Genomic DNA, 18,550 nt, shown 5'->3' on the forward strand with positions numbered 1-18,550 from the left:
AGCAATGATAATCTTGGCAAATGTCTCCCTCTAGTGTATAAACACGGCAATGCTCAAATGCTGCAGCACACACCTGTGGCGGTGCAGCCTCAAAGTCTTGTGCAAATCATTTCATTGTCAAGCAGCCTGTAGTGCAGTGTAGCTACAGAGCTGGGTGATGGTGTGACTGTGACTTTTCAGTTGAGTTGTTATGGTCGTCCATCGACATTTGGATATGGAAGCGTGTCTCCTTCATGTGCTCCAAACAACATCGCTATGGTACCTATCCTATACTGTCTATGCCGATGCAGTCTGTAGTTCGGCCAGCGAGAATGAAACGTACCATTTTGTACTGTGGCAACGAAGGAGTATGTACATGCTCTACAAAAATTATAGAGGTAAAGATAATGGGGAAATATGCATCATATAGTTATACACGACCTGTTTTACAAAGTGAAAACATCCCAAAACAACAACATCATTACAGAACCATACTCATTGCATTGCGTTGCATCTTTTGTTGTCAGAAAATCTCGACATAGGCTACTAAGTTGCATTTACATTACTGGTCTTAATTGCAATATGTCCCATAACCCGTGAACGCAGCACGGCCCCTCTTCCGTTTCGTCAGTTCGAACATGGCGGCGCCCCATGTCGTGGTCGGTATGGATGGAGACAGCAGCGAAACTGGGGTTGTTCTGTCAGATTCAACCCCCGGAGATGTGAAGAGACCTCAGTTCGGGACACGTTTCCTCACAGACCCACGGCAGGTCTTCCAGCACAACGCATGGTGGGTCATTTCTTCCAGAAACACAAAAGGGCAGGCAGATGGTTGGTGTGCATCTCTGTCAGAGCAATATGGTCAGTGCCAGTGTCCCCTGGCTGAGGTATTCCCACTACTTAGCTATATTAGTAGTACATTACTTGTATGGATGGCCTTTTGCTGAATTGACTAACGTTATCTAACAATAAGCAAATGTAAAAAGCTATTATTTAGTAACGTTAGCTATGGCATTCTGTTTGTTGTTTTGATAGAGAGGTTATAATTTATCCTCATCTCATCTGATTATATTGGCCATTAAATAAAATATGTTTTTAATTCCAATAATCATATGTGGATAAAATGATGGCATTACTAGTATTACTCCATTCTGTTGTCTAAATGAACAATATAACATTACCTGAAGTTCCCTACTCTTTATCCCCATTAACTGTTTTTGGTTATTTTAGTTTGTTTTTTTGGCAAGTTTTTCCTTTTTTCATATTGAGAGTCTAAAAATATTGGGTGTTGCATGCTATGCTATGTGGATTGTAAAGACCATAGGGCTATATAAAACCACATCACGTCACCCACACTGGATAATAGTGCTCTGTTGCCTACAGGGACAATGTGGAGTGGACTGAAGAACAAGAAGCATCTGCTAAGAAGAAAGTCTTAGAAAACAATCAGCCACTACCTGCAGAGAAACAAGGTAGCATTGCTGTTGTCGAGACTCATTGCTCATACACATGACTGGCATCAAGGATCAGTAACAGAACTATGATACTAATGTTGTATATGTGTTTATTTTCATTTCATTTGAGTTGTATCTGATCATTGTGTAAAAGGATACAGAAATGTATCTGGTTGTTGTTGATTTGTAATCATGATTATGACTTACTCTTGCTCTTACTCCCCGCCTTACCTTTTTTTCTTTTTGGCAGAGGAATACGACAGCCGGGCAAATGAGTTCTGGAATGGTTTTTACACAATCCATGAGAATCGTTTCTTCAAAGACCGTCACTGGCTCTTCACAGAGTTCCCAGAGTTGGCCCCACAGTGTAGCCTCAACCGGGAGTCCCATGTCGAGGTCTCTGGCACAGATGACAGTCAGCAGGATTCTCTGGATCAAGAACAAAGAAGGGAAGTTGCAGCTTTGTCTCACACTGATTGTGACATCCCTGGCTCCGCTGCCTCATATCGCATTCTAGAGGTGAGAGATTAATTTGAAAGCAAGTTAGCTAAACTTGAACCATACAGATATAATGGCAAAGCCAAATGTCTGCTGTTATACACCTCTGTTTTCAGTTCTGTTGTCTGGCTGTTAGTAAGTGGTCTAAAAAAAGAATGGCAACAGATCTTAGTGGAAATTGGTGCAATTAACTACTGCACTTACTTAAATGGATAAAAAAAATATGGCACATGCCCCATGATTGTCTACCACTGTGTTTATGAATTTGGATGCAAATCTAGTTCCAGATACAGATAAAACCTTTGTAGTAGAAAAGTCAGCAGCATCACTCAATACATCATCTTTTTCTGTTTACCGAAGAGCAAAAAGTGAAATATGTTCATATTTTTTATTATATTTTTATATCTTTCATCATCTGACTGATGGGGGATGGATGGCCAAAAACATTTTGTGCTAAATTTGTTATGTATTGTGCATAAGCAGCCTCCTCACATGGATCACATTGTGGTATCTCTTATTATTATTATTATTATTATTATTATTATTATTATTATTATTATGCCAAATAAACACTTCTAAACATTTTCTATTAAAATAAATGTGTGCAGAAATGCATGTTCTAGTAATTGTATCAATCTTTTTGACAGTATTCATTCTCTTGAAACAAACTTTGCCACTGTAGGTGTTGGTGTGTGACAATGGGTGAAATTGGAGTAAACAAAATAAATGTTATATTAATTGATGTTTATTGGACAGGTTGGCTGCGGTGTAGGCAATACAGTTTTTCCAATACTGAAGACCAACAAGTAAGTGAAGGCATTAGCATGTCGTTTCAAGCCATGTTTGACAAATACTGTTCTCTGGTACTGTCTTATTATGTGCACAAATAACTGCAGCTTTGCTCTTTGCAGTGACCCGGGACTCTTTGTTTACTGCTGTGATTTCTCCAGCACTGCTGTGGAGTTAGTCAAGGTTAGGTGGGATTCCTGAAAAGATGATGTGTTGATAGATGTATTCATCTCTAGGGTTGTGGGCTAATGGATGAATTAACATTGCTTTCTTGTCTTCAGACTAATCCAGAGTACGACCCTGGGCGCTGCTTTGCCTTTGTTCATGACTTGAGTGACGTGGGAGCCAATTACCCCATCCCAGATGGAACCCTTGATGTTATCGTGCTAATCTTTGTGTTATCAGCATTGCATCCCAACAAGTGTGTATCTTTCTCCGTCTTTCTTCTCCTCTTCTCTTTGGTTTACATTCACTGTGTGTGTCATTGAATATAGCCCTGTTTTTCTTAATGTTTCACCCTCACTCAGGATGCAGGCATCCATCAGTAGATTAGCGCGGCTGCTGAAGCCTGGGGGAGTGATTCTGCTCAGGGACTATGGACGCTATGATATGGCACAGCTTCGCTTCAAGAAAGGTCAGTCAAGCTGAAGTCCAGCGAGGCTCCAGTCGAAATAGCTGTTCAGAATGTCCAGAAAGCTTCATTTTTAATGATCTATGATTAGTGGTTATCCTTGAAAATGTGTTTCACTGAGGTCTGTTTTTCTGGTAGCACCGTTTCAGAATTGATTGCTGCATTAAGTCACACCAAAGCAACTTTCTGCGTGTGGTCATTTTAAGTGACAGTCCAAGTATGTTGCTCTTAAATATGTTACAGAATATTATGGACCACACTTAATGTAGATAGTAACAGTAAGTCTGGCTGCACAAGACCTTTCAGACTTGGGGTCCATTTGCAGTACTTCTAATGGTACACTGCAGATTAAAACGGCACTGCGTTAATGAATAAGTGTTATTTAATGTTTGCAATTTGTTGTAGTATAATAGGTACTGTCTGTGCGTCCCTTTTAATTCTTTTAGGAAGGTGTCTGTCAGAAAACTTTTATGTCCGAGGTGATGGAACAAGAGTGTATTTCTTTACTCAAGGTAAAATTCAAGACATATTAATACAATTCTGCAAATAATACTGAGATTATTTTGCAGAATTGTTCTTTTTATTTATATATATATATATATATATATATATATTATATAATATATAATATATATAATATATTTCTGTGCTTCTTTGTATTTTAGATGAGCTCCATGGGATGTTCACTGAGGCAGGATTTGAGAAAGTGCAGAACCTCGTGGACAGAAGGCTCCAGGTGAATAGAGGCAAACAGCTCACCATGTACAGGGTGTGGATCCAGTGCAAGTATCGCAAGGCTCTAGCCACTTGAGACCCAGGGCTGAGACAGGGGAAAGAACCCGCCTGGTTTGACCTTTACCTGAACCACTGCAACTAGGAGATCAAATCAAGGCCTTTTTCTGAGGATGTATGGAATTGAGAAGCCCCATTGCATTGTGATAAAGGGATGCAACTGGATAGGTAAATGCTGTAATGGCCTTACACTATTTCAGCTGCCATAATGTTGATGGACTTGTTTTATGGCTAGAGTACCATATGGTGCTGCAATTCTACCTACAAGAGTCATGATTTCTCATTTTGTGCTGATGAGTTCAGTAATCTGAGAAAAGACTGGTTACCCATGTTTAAGTCTTTATATTATGCCAGATGCAGTTTTTAATGAGCTGATGTTTTGCAATAAATTGCATGATTTTAAAAATAACTTCATGATCTTTTTGTACATGCAAAATCAATAAAAATCGAAAACTGTAAATCTTTTTTACATCTGTATTTTAAAGTTGTTTTCAAATGTGTTTTGTTAAACAAAGGAAATCACTTAATGATATTGGTCCATACTGCTTACTTTCCATCACAGTCTCTTGAATGGTTAAACACCTATTTATGATTGAATGGCTACTTTAGGGGGAAAAAAACAATAATCTGGCAATTCACTGACATTATATAAATTCAATGTGTGGGTGTGAACATCATGGGAATGGAAACTTTCTGATAAGTGATTTTGGTGGTTGCCTGGGTGGGTGCTGTAAATTGTATTGTGTACAGAGGGATTTGCCATTGGTCCAGACAGGAGATTTGGGGCAGGCGTGGACTGAACGAAGGTGAAATACTTGAACAATCTCACGAGAAAATATGAGATTTTACTGATTATTGTTTACATTGTAAAAACATGAGAACCGAACCGAATCGATCCGGATTCAACTGAAACGCCTGCAACAGCACAACTTCCGAAACAGATTGGTTTCTTCCCTGCGGCGAGGAAGACGACTGGAGCCGAACTTTGTTTTGATCGAGCTGGAAGCCAGGACCCGAAATTGATCTCACCACCGGGGGAGAAAGGATAGGGGTAACTTAAGCTAGTTTTAAAGACATTTATACCTGGTGAAAAACGCAGAATCTCGAGGATCGCCATTGTCTGGAAGGAGATAACCGACATAGGCACGGTATGGTCCTCGGCGAGAGGGATGTGATGGGGATCCCTGCTTAAGGAGCACAGCAAGGCGGGTTTGGGTTACCCGGAGTTGTCGAGGCCTCCGAGGGGAATCCACCGTCGTCTACCTTGAGCTACACCGCACACTCCCGTGTCTCGATCGTTAATTGTCAGCACGCGAGAGACGCGGCTGTGGATGCGGCCTAGCCTGGGAGGGTCTGTCGAACACCGAGGAAACAACGGGAACGGTTTCAGGGTTAACCGCAGACCCTCCGAAGGACGCAGAAAATATTAAATTGCAGTAAGTATCTCGTTAGGTGGTCGTCATTTATCTGGACAGGACTCTCGTTAAAGTGATTCCAGGCGTCGTGGCACCATAAGCACCTGGCAACACTGAACCGAGAGGATGCTTCTTTTTGACAGACGAGTTAACGTTAGCATGTTGGCTACCTAACGCTATCTATCTTAAAGTGTGTTTGTAAAATAATGTAACTATTGTGGACAGTAGTTGTAATGGGTTGAGTCGTTATCTACCTAATCAGACAAATGCAATTGGGCCAACATTCATTACAATTTGCCTTGTTTGGGTACATTAACGTTACTTTACTAAATCAGATCTAATGTCACTAGCTAACGTTAGCTCTTAGATTGTAATGCTAGCTAAGTGATGCCCAACCTCGGTATGCTTGTTAGCTCATTTATCCAATGTTAGCCAGCTACCTCTCTGATTATTCACTGATGATGTTTCAAATCGTTGTTAGCTGAGCCAGCAAACTCAATCCCGAGTTGAGTTACACACGAATAAGGACTAACGTTAGTATCCCTAAATCGACACGAATGCTTTAACGTTAGGTTAACGTACACCGTTCATTTAATGTATGTAGCTACGTTAATGCAAGCTATAGATAACAAGAAAGACATAGCAATCAGTGTTGGGCGTGTGACGTTAACTTAAACGTTAACATTTGCACAGGCTAGCAAGCTGGGCACTTATTGTCTACTGTTGCGATTTCCATTTCTGAGAGTATACTTGGCAGTCCCTCCATTAGTGACCGTTCATAACTCCAGGGCTAGCTATGTATGTAACTTCGGCCTAAAGTGCCAGGGTGTTATCACATGATGCTATACGTTTGCATGCAATGGCTCTACACATCTGGCCCTAGTCTTTGATGCATATTTAGTATCCATTATTGGCTATATTTCTGGGCATTTTACTGCTGTGAGTGTTTGTTGCATTGGTGCTTGCTGTACAAACATGATAGTCATTAACATTATTGTCAGGCTTATTGATGACTCAGAACAGGAATTTTCCATATAGCTTAAAACAGCTATGACTCATCACAACTAATGCCTTTTGAAACACTGATCGTCACTCACGCTTGAATATACCAGACCCCACAATGCCTTCCTTAATCTGTGTTCTTGTCTCTGCAGCCATGATGGAAGAACTGCATAGCCTGGACCCCCGACGACAGGAGCTGTTGGAGGCTCGCTTCACTGGGGTCGGTGTGGCTAAGGTTTGTGTTACAGCAGATGTCGCTGAGGTGGAGCATGAGGACTCTTCTCCTGTCAAAGTGCTTATAATCACAGATTTTCTTGATGACACATTTGTATGACTCTCTTCCTTTCTTTGTCTCACTCCGCCTCAGTATCATTCTGCTGTTTGGCCTGGACAAGCTTGGCCCCACTCCTTTTCTTTGTCTGTCTCTGGAGAAGGTTGAGCTGTGTCTGTGTTTTTTTGGCTAGTGTGATATGGCATCTCTTCCTGGCTCATGATGTAGAGGCTGCATATGCAAGTGGTGATGCCTGCCAAAAAGGCCACAGACAGGACAGGGGTGGTAGGGGGAGGAGGCAGAGGAGGAATGTAGTTCTTGACCAGGTGTGAGTGGAGGCAGCATTTAGCTTTTTACCCTCTTGCTTGCTACATGGATGGAGCAGTCTTTGTGGAAGGTGATCTTGGAACAGTTAGGGAGCGAGAGTCAGTGCCAGGAGTGGGCCCTGTGCCAGCCATAGGCAGAGCTGAGCCCAGAGCATGGCATGGCTGCTGCCGCAGAGAAAATGGCGTCTCTCGCTAAGGCATCATGCCACAGCCACCCTGTAGGACAAGAGATGTAATGTGTGTAGGGGGGTAATGAGAGAGAAGTGTGTCAACAAATGGCTATGAAGAAATATGGGTTGGTGGTCTAAAAGCCCTTCAATGTCACAGAGCAGAGCCAAGTTTTTTCTTGACCTTGGAACAGCCCTGTGGCACTGCTGCGCTCTCTGTTATCACTGAGTTGGTATTAAAGAAAGGGAAATTGTTATCCTTTTGAGGACAATGGGCTGGCACGCCTTTTGGTAATGGAACAGAGATGGCCTACTAACATTTTTGGAAAGTAAATTTCCTTTTGAACAGGTCTGATCAAACAACCAATATATGTGGCAGGGGTGAAAACAAGCTGTCATTATTAAATCAAGCAAAGCATCTTACTCTGGCTTTCTCCAGTGAGTGAGAGAAGAAACAAACGGTTAAGACCCTGGTGAACAGGAGGAAAATGGATGACATTATCTAAAGGTGACAGAGGGAGGTATACATCCCCAGCAGCATGCCTAATGTTCAGCCATTTTAGGAGGGTTCAGTGAGAGAGCTCTGGTGTGCTCTGAATGACTAAGTATCTCTCCCTGATTGGACAGTGCCTGCAGAATTTTTATGTGATTCATTTGACTGACAGGCATCAACAAGGGAACTGCATTAGGGCTGATGCAGGTCTAGATTCAGTGTCAAGTTAATGGTGACACTAGCCATCCCTTCTTTCTGTTTCTCACCCGTTTTCTAACTGTGTGCACTCTCTCTCACACAAGTTTATGCATACACAATAAGTACATGTGCACACGTAACAAAACACTTCTACGAATGTATTCTTGCATGTTTTATGCTTCTTTTGTATTTAATTGCTCCTTGTGCTTTATTTTTATGTATTTCTACCTCATTTTAACAGGGCTCGGGTCAGAACCAAAATGAGTCATCCAATCAGAGTCTATGCAGTGTAGGCTCGCTCAGTGACAAAGAGCTAGAGGTTAGTCTCTGTTACAAATGAACAGGATTTTTTTTTTTTTATGCCAACCATCTCCTCCGTGTTGCCCTATTATACATTCAGTTGATTCACACTACTTTCCTGACAGACTCCTGAGAAAAAAGGGAATGAGCAGAGAGTGAGAAAACGGAAAGCAGAACATTTTGACAGCAGCCAAGGTAAGATTGTTCCACTGCTATGATCCTCTCATTGTGTATCCCAAATATCGGCCTCTCTGTCTGAACTCCCTGTGTCTCTCTTCTAGGCAAAGCAGGTGCAAGGGGACATAAAATTAGTGATTATTTTGAGGTGAGTGGCAGAAGAGTTTGAGTGTGTATGCAGCAAAGCTTGTGGCCTCTAACAATGCTTCAGTATTAACTTTTCATACTTACTTTCTAACCACTTTTTCTTTTTTCTTTTTTTATTCCATCTTGGTCTTTCCATTGAACTGCTTTCTTCTGTCTTTGCTTGTCTGTCAGTTCGCGGGAGGTAGCGGTCCTGGTACCAGCCCTGCCAGGGGAATTCCACCAGTGGTCCGCTCTTCCCCACAACACTCCCTCTCCAACCCCCCTGTCACGGTGAGCATGTTTGCTCTGTGATCTGTCTCATTCTTCTTTTTTTATCTCCACATTTTCCTGCCATTCTCTCTTCCACGCTTGTTATTAACATCAGTAGGTCAAGTGGTTTATAGGTTAGAAGAGTCTGATGTGGTCTATGAACACGGTTTGGCCAATAATTACAGATTCAAACACACTTGGAATTTAACCTGTTGCACACATCTTTTGCTGTTCATTATATTTTGTCTTATCATGACTTGCAGGTCTGGATGAATTCTTCAATGTGATAAAGTGCACACATTAAGACACCCTCTGTCTGTGTAAGTTTTTTTTATTTGATGAATGTTTTTGCCTCCCAGGTGCAGCAGGGAAGCCCCTCCTCTGTAAGCTCGGCCAACACAGAGCACTCGACGTGTTCACTGAAGCCTGCCTCTCTTCACATGCTCCACAAAGCCACACAGGTACTTGAAATGCCACTGGCTTTTTATCTAATTGAACTCTTATTATAATTCAAAAGGCCTTTGTTATATAAGTGGTACATATAAACCAATATATTTGCAACTGGAAACCAGTTAGCAACTGGAAGAGTTTGTTAGATGGGACTGTTTGTATTACATTTTTCACTGATACAGAATGATCCACCATTAACATAAACACTGTTTTTGTGCTCACTGTACCCTGTAGTCTGACCTTACTATAGAGAAACTAACAGCAATGGAGAACAACAAGAACTCTGACCTGGAGAAGAAGGAGGGCCGAATAGACGATTTGCTGCGGGTACTAATCTCATTACATTTCATCCCTGCTACTCTGCTTGCCATTTTCGGTGGTTTTGAGAATATATGGTCCCTGTCTGGGTTTTTCACTCAAGGCATGTCAGAGCTGAAACATTCCTTCTGTCTGTACATTTATATATTTTGTACCTGAACTTTTTTGTGCTCGTTCTGTTTCAGGCAAACTGTGATCTGAGGAGACAGATTGATGAACAGCAGAGGATGCTGGAACGATACAAGGAACGCTTAAATAAGTGTGTGACCATGTCCAAGAAGCTGCTGATTGAAAAAGTATGTGCATCTAATAGCACCATGACTTATTTTAAACTATTAATTTCCAGTGAGTGGGTCATTGTGGGTTTTTGATGTGCGCTAGTTTTAGAAGCTCTTATTTAAAGGCAGGGCTGGTTATATATTTAATATATATATATATATATATATATATATAATATTATATATATATATATATAATATTATAGTTTGAAATGGGCATACCCAAACAGCAATAAATAACTTATGGGCTCTGAAAATGGAGCGAAAAACATCTTTCATTTGTTGCTGTAATCCTGTGAAAAAGTCCTCCAATCACTGCCTCGCCGTCCGCTTTGAACGAACCAATGAAATGCCTCCTTGCCCCGCTGCGCATACTCTACCCCTCCAGTGTATGAGCCTGACCTCAATACGTGTCGTCACAGTGCTAACAGTTGTCAGGCTTGTTGTAAACATGCGTTATGATATTAGGTGTTGTTATTAGTAGGAGATGCTACTTTCAAATCTTGCTAGCTTTTCAACATTACCAACCCTGCCTTTTATGCTACGTGGAATCAACCGTACTGGTTGGATGCCTGAATTTCTCTGCCCTTCCTCCAGTCCAAACAGGAGAAGATGGCGTGCCGGGACAAAAGCATGCAGGACAGGCTTCGACTGGGTCACTTCACCACAGTGAGACATGGAGCGTCTTTCACTGAGCAGTGGACGGATGGATATGCCTTCCAAAACCTTATCAAGTGAGGGCTTTTTTTTTACGTTTCATCTTTAAGATCCTCCTCCACACTTTCTCTCTAATATCATTTTAACTATTAAGCTGCTAGTTAGAGAGGCAAAATCACACTAATATACTTCAATAGTTATGGCATTAGTATGAAATGAACAACCCAAGTCGGTTTTGATATTATGTAGATATCAATGTAAGTTACATTTTTTGTTTTTACAACATAAACAATACATCTTTGTCTTGTGGCATTGTGTGCAGAATAATTTGCATTATACATAAAATGTTTCATGTCTGAAAACAGAGTTGAAGCCGTTTTTGCAAATGATCTAATATAAGCACATCCTACATAGAAGAGGCAGTATCGTGACCAGGGCCAGATCGCTTACAGTAGATCACACACAAACTGATACATGCATTAGGTCTACATGTCATTGGAATGTGTCATCTGTTTTCAGACAACAAGAAAGAATCAATTCCCAGCGAGAGGAAATTGAAAGACAGAGGAAGCTGCTGGCCAAACGCAAACCGCCCTCCATGGCCCAGACTCCACCTCCAAGTCTGGAGCAAAACAAACGCAAAAGCAAAACCAATGGAACAGAAAGTGAAGTGTACGATGCTTTTTGTTTTTTATTTATCTTCTCTTTCATACCAGCTGTTTTTCCCCCTGCTCGCATATTCACAGTGGCACTGAGGTTTGTTCTGTGTCCTTGTAGGTTATCACAGGCAGAGTACCACGAGCAGGAGGAAATCTTTAAGCTAAGATTAGGCCACCTTAAGAAGGTAATGCCTGATGTATTTTTGTTTTCTGTTTCATTGTTTTGTTAGCTGCACAGGTTTAGATATAAGTTTGTTGTCCTTTGCAGGAGGAGGCAGAGATCCAGGCGGAGCTGGAGCGGCTGGAGCGAGTGCGGAACCTGCACATTCGCGAGTTGAAAAGGATCCACAATGAGGATAATTCTCAGTACGATTTCTTCTTTCCTGGTTTGTCTGTAATGATGTGTCCTATGCTCTTGTTTAATTACATGACTTGAATTGCTTCTCACCCCGTGTAGATTCAAAGATCACCCTACGCTAAATGACAGATACCTGCTACTCTATTTACTTGGACGGGGAGGTTTCAGTGAAGTTTACAAGGTGAGAGAAACTCCATCTTTCCCTGTTAAGGCAGAACCACTGCTTTTTGATAATAGTTCATACACCATAAATACATTCCAGTTTCTATTATTGAATTAATGTAGTGAATACCTTTGCCAACACATCCTGTATATTAGACAGAGAAAAGGCAGCATTAGTACTCAGTATTTACAGTTCTACAGGCTTAAAAATTTGGTAATTATTAACACATGCTCAATTCAATACAATCTTGTACAACAGCCTTGCAACAACTACCAGTTTTCTGCTGCTTAAGAGAGTGTGAGTTGACTCAAGTCTGTGGTCATTTTTGATGTCCTAGATTGTGGCGTAACACTGGTGAAAACTAACTTGCTCATATACTTAAAGTGATACTTTAGAAAATATTTGAGGATGCATGTTTCATTGCTTTACACTAAAGCCTGGCTCAGACTTCAAGAGTTTTGGGCCGATTTATCCCCAATACACCCCCACCCGTAAGCGGTGGAGAAATAATTTTTAATATCATTAAATAATTATAATATATAATGGTTAATAATCCGGCCCAGATTATCTGGTAATGTGAGCCGTGTACAGATCCAATCTTAAACCCTCCCAAACTGGTTATCTCTATGATTACGTCAGTACTTTCACAAAAGAAAATGAGTCCCGCAGCAGCTGACAGTGTTGCCAAGCAACGGTAAACAGGAGACTGAAACGGTTAAACTCACCGAAGAGTCAAGAACAGACAACCCGTGGTGACCACGTCTTCCCAACCACTTTTTAATCCCTGCTACAGAAAGTCGCCGTCCCACGTCAGTCACCATTTTGTTTACATCTGCTTCCCCGTGAGATCCCGTTAGAGAGATCACATGAGGTGGTGCCTTGCTCCCTCTGGCACGATAATCTTAATACTATCCTGTAGTATGAGATGCACCATTATTTTCAAATCTTGTAGTGTGTGTTTAAGGTTGGAGAAAAGAATTATCTGTGGAGATTATCATGTGCGTTTTGCAACCGTATTTCAAAATTGTTTAGGATTTTAAAACTTGTGTAGTCTGAGCCCAGCTTAAGTTGTTGTGTCAGAATGTGAGACTTTTTCCAAGAATCTGCTGTCATCACTGTAAAAGTGATGAAGCAAGAATTTCACTGCAATTAAAACAAAGTAAAGCCAAATGTACTTCCTAACTAATATGAGACATTTATTTTCCAGGCCTTTGACTTAACAGAGCAAAGGTATGTTGCGGTCAAAATCCACCAGTTAAACAAGAACTGGAGGGATGAGAAGAAGGAAAATTATCACAAGTGAGTGCTGTTCAATTTTTTAACACAATGACACTAATATATTTTGAATGACTATGAATTATGTTCTGTTCATCATTTATTAACCCATCGGATTCACTGGGTGTAATATATCCACATTTCAAGTGATTGGTGCAAATGTTGGAAATGCTCTTTGTTTCAGACACGCGTGCAGGGAATATAGAATCCATAAAGAGCTGGACCACCCACGAATAGTTAAACTCTACGACTACTTTTCGCTCGACACTGACTCGTAAGTCATTTCCTTTTAAACAAATGTGTGCCTTCCAAAATATGGACTCTTGTTCATGCAGATTGGGTTCAGTTTGAGCCAATCAGTAGAGCCTTAACTGTGTTTTTTTTGTTTTTTTTATGAACCAAATGCTGCTGAGGTGGATAAATGCTTTTCCCTTATTTTGGAGCAGGTTCTGCACAGTCCTGGAGTACTGCGAAGGCAATGATTTGGACTTCTACCTGAAGCAGCACAAACTTATGTCCGAGAAAGAGGGCCGCTCCATCATCATGCAGATTGTTAACGCCCTGAAGTACCTCAATGAGATCAGACCGCCCATTATCCACTACGACCTCAAACCTGGTGGGTCTCCACACCACAGTGGCTCTTAAACGCTAAGAGCTTGCATGATCTAGTTTCAGTTTTCTTGGCACAGTTCTACTTCAAATTAAACTTTCAGTTAAATTAACCACTTAAACCACTGCAGCTTCAGTAATGATGATAGGGAGACATTGTCCAGCATTGGGGATTTACAAGCGTCTTAATAGGCGGACCTACAATACAATTGTTGGGCAGATTATAGTTGTGATTTGTCTTGATAGGTAGTTTGGCCTTCAATCCATTTTCTGGCCATTATTCCATTAAGATTGATTTGATCATGTTTATTTTTTTAAAATTTGCAATCATTCAGTGTTTACATGCACAGGGTATGGTCTTACCCCGGTTAAGTGAGTTTAAAGGTTTAAAGCTTGTGTTGTTGTTTTTGGCTTCTACTGCTCTCTTTCCGGTTCAAAAGGGGCAGTTATAACCTACGGAGCAGACGCATAACCTGAACTTACCCCTGTTAAGATGTATACATGCATGAATACCCCGGTTACTAAAGGAGTTAGCTTGGTCTGTTAACTGTGGTAGGAGAACTCCGATTTCAGCCAGGGTAAGGTGTTTACATGGCGTTTGAGAAACTGGGGCGTTGCCTTAACCCAATACCACCAGGTTTTAAACTGGATGTTGACGCACTTATTGTGCATTCAACAGAACTGAGTCATCCAGAGTATAGTTTTTATTTTCATCTCAAAATGGGAATATAAATCTGAACTATGCAGGCTTTTTCTTTAATGGCTGTAAATCCTCTCCTCGCCCTGCTCAGGTAACATCCTCCTGGTGAACGGCACTGCCTGCGGAGAGATCAAGATCACAGACTTTGGCCTGTCGAAGATCATGGATGATGACAGCTACAACTCAGTGGACGGGATGGAGCTGACGTCACAGGGAGCAGGGACATACTGGTGAGAGTTACACTGGAAGAAGATGCCACTCTGCCGCAGGGGGGGCCACCATCTGTGATATAATAAACTGTGCGGTTTATTTTTTGCTACGGAGCGTTAGTCCTCAAGGGTCAACTTTATGTTCGGTTGTCAGGGCTGAAATATTTCTCAGTGTCTGACTGCTTTCCCGCAGCACAGTGCGTAAGAAACTAAGTCATCATTTTGCTGTGTGAAGGCATTTTATGCTGTAGACGGAAAAAACAAAATGGCGGAATCTAAAGTGTGCAGTATGAGTGTTTTTAGATGCAGAATCAGAGTTGGAAGCTTGCTACATTTGTAGAAGAATCATACAAAGAAATATGACCGGGTGTGCTTGAGCAATAAACATTGTTAGGAGCAATAAAGACGTGAGAAAATCCATCCAGAGAAAAGGGCAGCAAAGGTTATAATGCAACAAAAAAATCCCATGTATAGTGTTAAATGACCAACTCCTTTTCATTGGGTTTCAGCGCTTTTTACTAATTAAATGAGTAAAACAACACTGACTGTACTCCACCTGTTTACGGCAAAGTGCTGTTGTGGCTAAAAGACTAAAGCAATACATGACACCCATATCTTGTGGAGCAATGCCATTTAATCCCAGTAGTTGTAATATTACTAAGGTGTATCTTGGTATATGGAAGTATAAAGCTTCAGCGTCTGTTTAGTTGAATGCTTGTTTTCATTTCTTATCATGCTGCCTGGTGTACGAATGCTCACGCAAAGGTCCCTTAAAGTGCCCATATTATGCTCATTTCAGGTTTCTAATTGTATTCTGAGGTTGTACCAGAATAGGTTTACATGGTTTCATTTTCAAAAAACACCATAGTTTTGTTGTACTGCACATTGCTGCAGCTCCTCTTTTCACCCTGTGTGTTCAGGTCTCTGTTTTAGCTACAGAGCGAGGCATCTCACTTCTGTCCCATCTTTGTTTGGAGGCACATGCGCAGTAGCTAGGTAAGGATCACATCAGCTAGCTGTTTGTTTCTACAACTTCAGTTAGTACCAGGCAGGATTAGCTGGGAGACTTCTTCCAAACGAGGGCGCACTTCCAACTTTGCGTGGAATACCTGCAGAACAGGGACATGTAAGTAGTTATGTTGTAGATTATGGTGAACTAGTGTGTGTTGTAGCAGTGTTTTGCCATTGAGAACAAGCTAGCATGCTAGGGTTAGCCACCTCGTCTCGGCTACTGACATAGGAAGCCCTGAAGATTTTGAACAGCTCACCCGGATACTGAAGGCAGAAGACGTTCAGAAACCCGTATCTCACTCAAAACAGCATGGATGGTATTTTTTCCAAGTTTGTATGCGTGTGGAAGCACCAGAGACACAAAATACCCAGAAAAAGACAATGTATGTTTTTTTCATAATATGGGCACTTTAAGCAAGATGCCCACCACACGAACAAATCCACTCACAGAGCCTGGTTCTCATGAGGATCACCCTGTGCACATTGTTTGTTGTTGATGTTACTACTTCATATGTGGGGACAGAGAGCTGAGATCATGTTGAAAAAAGATTCTTAGTCTTTGTCATGACTACAAAATGCAATTTGAAACTGGACAGTTTAATTGTATCTGTTGAAACCGATTTTAATATTAACACTGCTCCCCTTTTCTCTTTTTTTAGGTACCTTCCCCCAGAATGCTTTGTGGTTGGGAAGGAACCACCCAAAATCTCCAACAAGGTGGATGTGTGGTCTGTGGGAGTCATTTTCTACCAGTGTTTGTATGGCCGCAAGGTAGGAGACGCACTGAAGAAAATATGTTGCAACAAGACATCTAAGCTATTAAGTCAGTTATAAAGTCCATAAAAATGTCCCTTGGTTACATGAATTTAATGTTTTATTGTATGTAAAATGATTTTTAGACAAAGGAAGATTAAGTAACGTTTTATTATGGACAGTGTACTGAACATCAACACACTTAAATTATTCCTATTCACTTGATTTTAGTTCATGTTTTTGTTCGTTTCAGTAAGACTTGGTTCATTGTCTTTGCTTTTTAGCCCTTCGGCCACAACCAGTCCCAGCAGGACATCCTGCAGGAGAACACCATACTGAAGGCAACAGATGTGCAGTTTCCACCTAAACCAGTAGTCACACCTGAAGCTAAGGTACTGGTTCTGCTCTCTCAACTCACTGCTTTTGTTTTCTCTATTTAGTGTTTGCATCATTTCTTTGCATCTTCAACCACCACAATACCCTGCTCGTATTCATATTCTATTTTTTTTGGTGTATATATTTAGGAAATTCTCATCTTTTTACCATCTGCGCTCAAGAGTTTTTATTTTTCTCAGTCATTCCAATGTCACTTTGTCTTTCTCCAGGCCTTTATAAGGCGCTGTCTAGTCTACCGTAAGGAGGACCGCATCGATGTGCACCAGCTGGCCAGTGACCCCTTCCTCATGCCCCACATCCGCAAGTCGGTGGCCTCCTCGGGCACCTCGGGCATGGCCGTGGCCTCCACATCCAGCTCCTCCAACAGCAGCGCCTCAAACTGAGCCCACACCCCTTAACTGACTGACTGACAGAACCATTTGAGTGGGGTGGGGTGGGGGCGACTCCTTATTGTGTCCTCCCACCCGGCAGCATCCCACCTTGCCATGACGAGAAAGGGAAACGGGTCAGATGACGGCAAGGGGTGGGTGAGAAGTCATGGACGGGTTGGGAAGGGAGACCAACGTCACCCTTCGTCCCTCTCATGTCCAACCCTCCCAGCCTACCTATCCGCCTGTCTCCAAAGGCTGGCATTGTTCTGGGGGTCAAAGCCCTGGACGACTCCCGCCGTAAGGGGCGAGGTTTGGCACTGTGTTGGCGAAAAGTGGGGTTCAGTGATGGGGATTTTTCTTTTCTGCTTAAAAAAAGAGAAATTAAAAAGAAGTATAGAACTGCTTCAGCTTGGCCAGATGGAAAGGACTGCAGAAGGCCTCATACCCATACGCATTCACACACACACACCCATGCATGAGCCATTCTGGTCCGAGGTAGTCTGAACTCCCCAAGCTCAAACATTTTGTTTGTTCTCATCTCCCTGAACTTAACTGAAAGAACCAGTCAGGCCTGTTAATGTATTGAACCCTAAATATCTATGGCACTATGTCACCAAACCCGCAGTTCTGGGATCCCCTTCCCCGCTTAAATTCCAGACCAGATAGTTTATGACGAGGAGGGACAGAAGCTACTAGGCCCTTACCCTCTCCCATCTCCTCGTCAAACTCCTGTGACCAAAGCTTAGAACTTCCAGCTGGTGGCAGTGTTCCACCTCCGTTTTTATAATGAGTGGTTTTAGAGTTGTGTTATATGGAGTGGAAGCTGTTGAGAAACAACCCCTTTTACATTTTTTTAAAGACTTTTCAATTTAACCAGTTTTATGGCGAAAACTGTTTTTCAAGTTGCCTTTTAATTAGAACTGTTATTGCTTTCATTGACCCCCCCTACCATAAACACATATTTATTTAGGTATGTTTGAATTTATTTTTGGCCAATAAAATGCAAGGGACTGGTTTGCCTAATAGAACTGTTGGGGGAGATTGGGCCTTAGCAGAGAGTTGCATAAACCATTAAATACTATTGGTTAAAAAGTGTTTGTTGTTCTGGGCTTCTGTTTGACTGGCGTGACCATCACTGCTTTCTTTGAAGGAAAAACCTCTATTAACAACACAGCTGACACTGTAGTCATGAGTATTATTTCTGTACTTGGGTTTTGTGTTTATGCTTTTCTAAGTAATATTTACAGCTTCAAATTCAAATATATGTTTAGGTAATGCTTACATCCAGCCTCACCTAGCTAGTGTTGGGTCGTATTCTTCGTATTCTGTTATATTTAATTAAGTTATATTCTCTAATTAGTGAGTAAATGGAACAAACAACTCGGTAATGGCCAGAAACAGACTTTAAACTTGGACCGTAATCCCACATTGACAATGTTGATTTAGTATGAGCTG

At 41.5% G+C, this 18,550-nt stretch overlaps 2 protein-coding genes across 7 annotated transcripts; both read left to right on the top strand.

Annotated features, from left to right (window-relative positions):
* Positions 1–158: 158 nt before the first annotated feature.
* Positions 159–4,552, top strand: mettl2a (methyltransferase like 2A). Of its 3 annotated transcripts, none has more exons than XM_039824025.1 (10): positions 159–258; positions 586–769; positions 1,363–1,451; positions 1,684–1,952; positions 2,688–2,737; positions 2,843–2,903; positions 3,002–3,141; positions 3,248–3,354; positions 3,798–3,863; positions 4,017–4,552. In XM_039824025.1, the coding sequence occupies exons 1-10, from the start codon at positions 234–236 to the stop codon at positions 4,160–4,162; spliced, it is 1,137 nt and encodes a 378-aa protein (XP_039679959.1). In that variant the 5' UTR covers positions 159–233; the 3' UTR covers positions 4,163–4,552. The 3 variants fall into 3 exon arrangements, with proteins under 3 accessions (XP_039679959.1, XP_039679957.1, XP_039679958.1); XM_039824023.1 differs by having other exon boundaries at positions 204–377; XM_039824024.1 differs by having other exon boundaries at positions 242–258; positions 611–769.
* A 353-nt stretch (positions 4,553–4,905) lies between these two features.
* On the top strand, positions 4,906–18,190 carry tlk2 (tousled-like kinase 2). 4 transcript variants are annotated; one of them, XM_039824022.1, is made up of 21 exons: positions 4,909–5,579; positions 6,713–6,795; positions 8,257–8,334; positions 8,441–8,510; positions 8,597–8,640; positions 8,811–8,909; positions 9,248–9,349; positions 9,573–9,665; positions 9,842–9,952; positions 10,532–10,668; positions 11,111–11,263; positions 11,369–11,435; positions 11,519–11,616; positions 11,708–11,789; positions 12,979–13,070; positions 13,231–13,320; positions 13,493–13,662; positions 14,447–14,585; positions 16,235–16,346; positions 16,613–16,720; positions 16,934–18,190. In XM_039824022.1, exons 2-21 carry the CDS (start codon positions 6,715–6,717, stop codon positions 17,105–17,107), a joined length of 2,100 nt encoding a protein of 699 aa, XP_039679956.1. In that variant the 5' UTR covers positions 4,909–5,579; positions 6,713–6,714; the 3' UTR covers positions 17,108–18,190. The 4 variants fall into 4 exon arrangements, with proteins under 4 accessions (XP_039679953.1, XP_039679955.1, XP_039679956.1 ...); XM_039824019.1 differs by having other exon boundaries at positions 4,906–5,579; positions 11,111–11,435; XM_039824020.1 differs by lacking the exon at positions 4,909–5,579 and adding an exon at positions 5,724–5,748 and having other exon boundaries at positions 11,111–11,435.
* Positions 18,191–18,550: the final 360 nt, after the last annotated feature.

The sequence above is a fragment of the Perca fluviatilis genome, chromosome 15 (assembly GCF_010015445.1).
Source record: "Perca fluviatilis chromosome 15, GENO_Pfluv_1.0, whole genome shotgun sequence".
NCBI classification, from domain to species: Eukaryota; Metazoa; Chordata; class Actinopteri; order Perciformes; family Percidae; genus Perca; species Perca fluviatilis.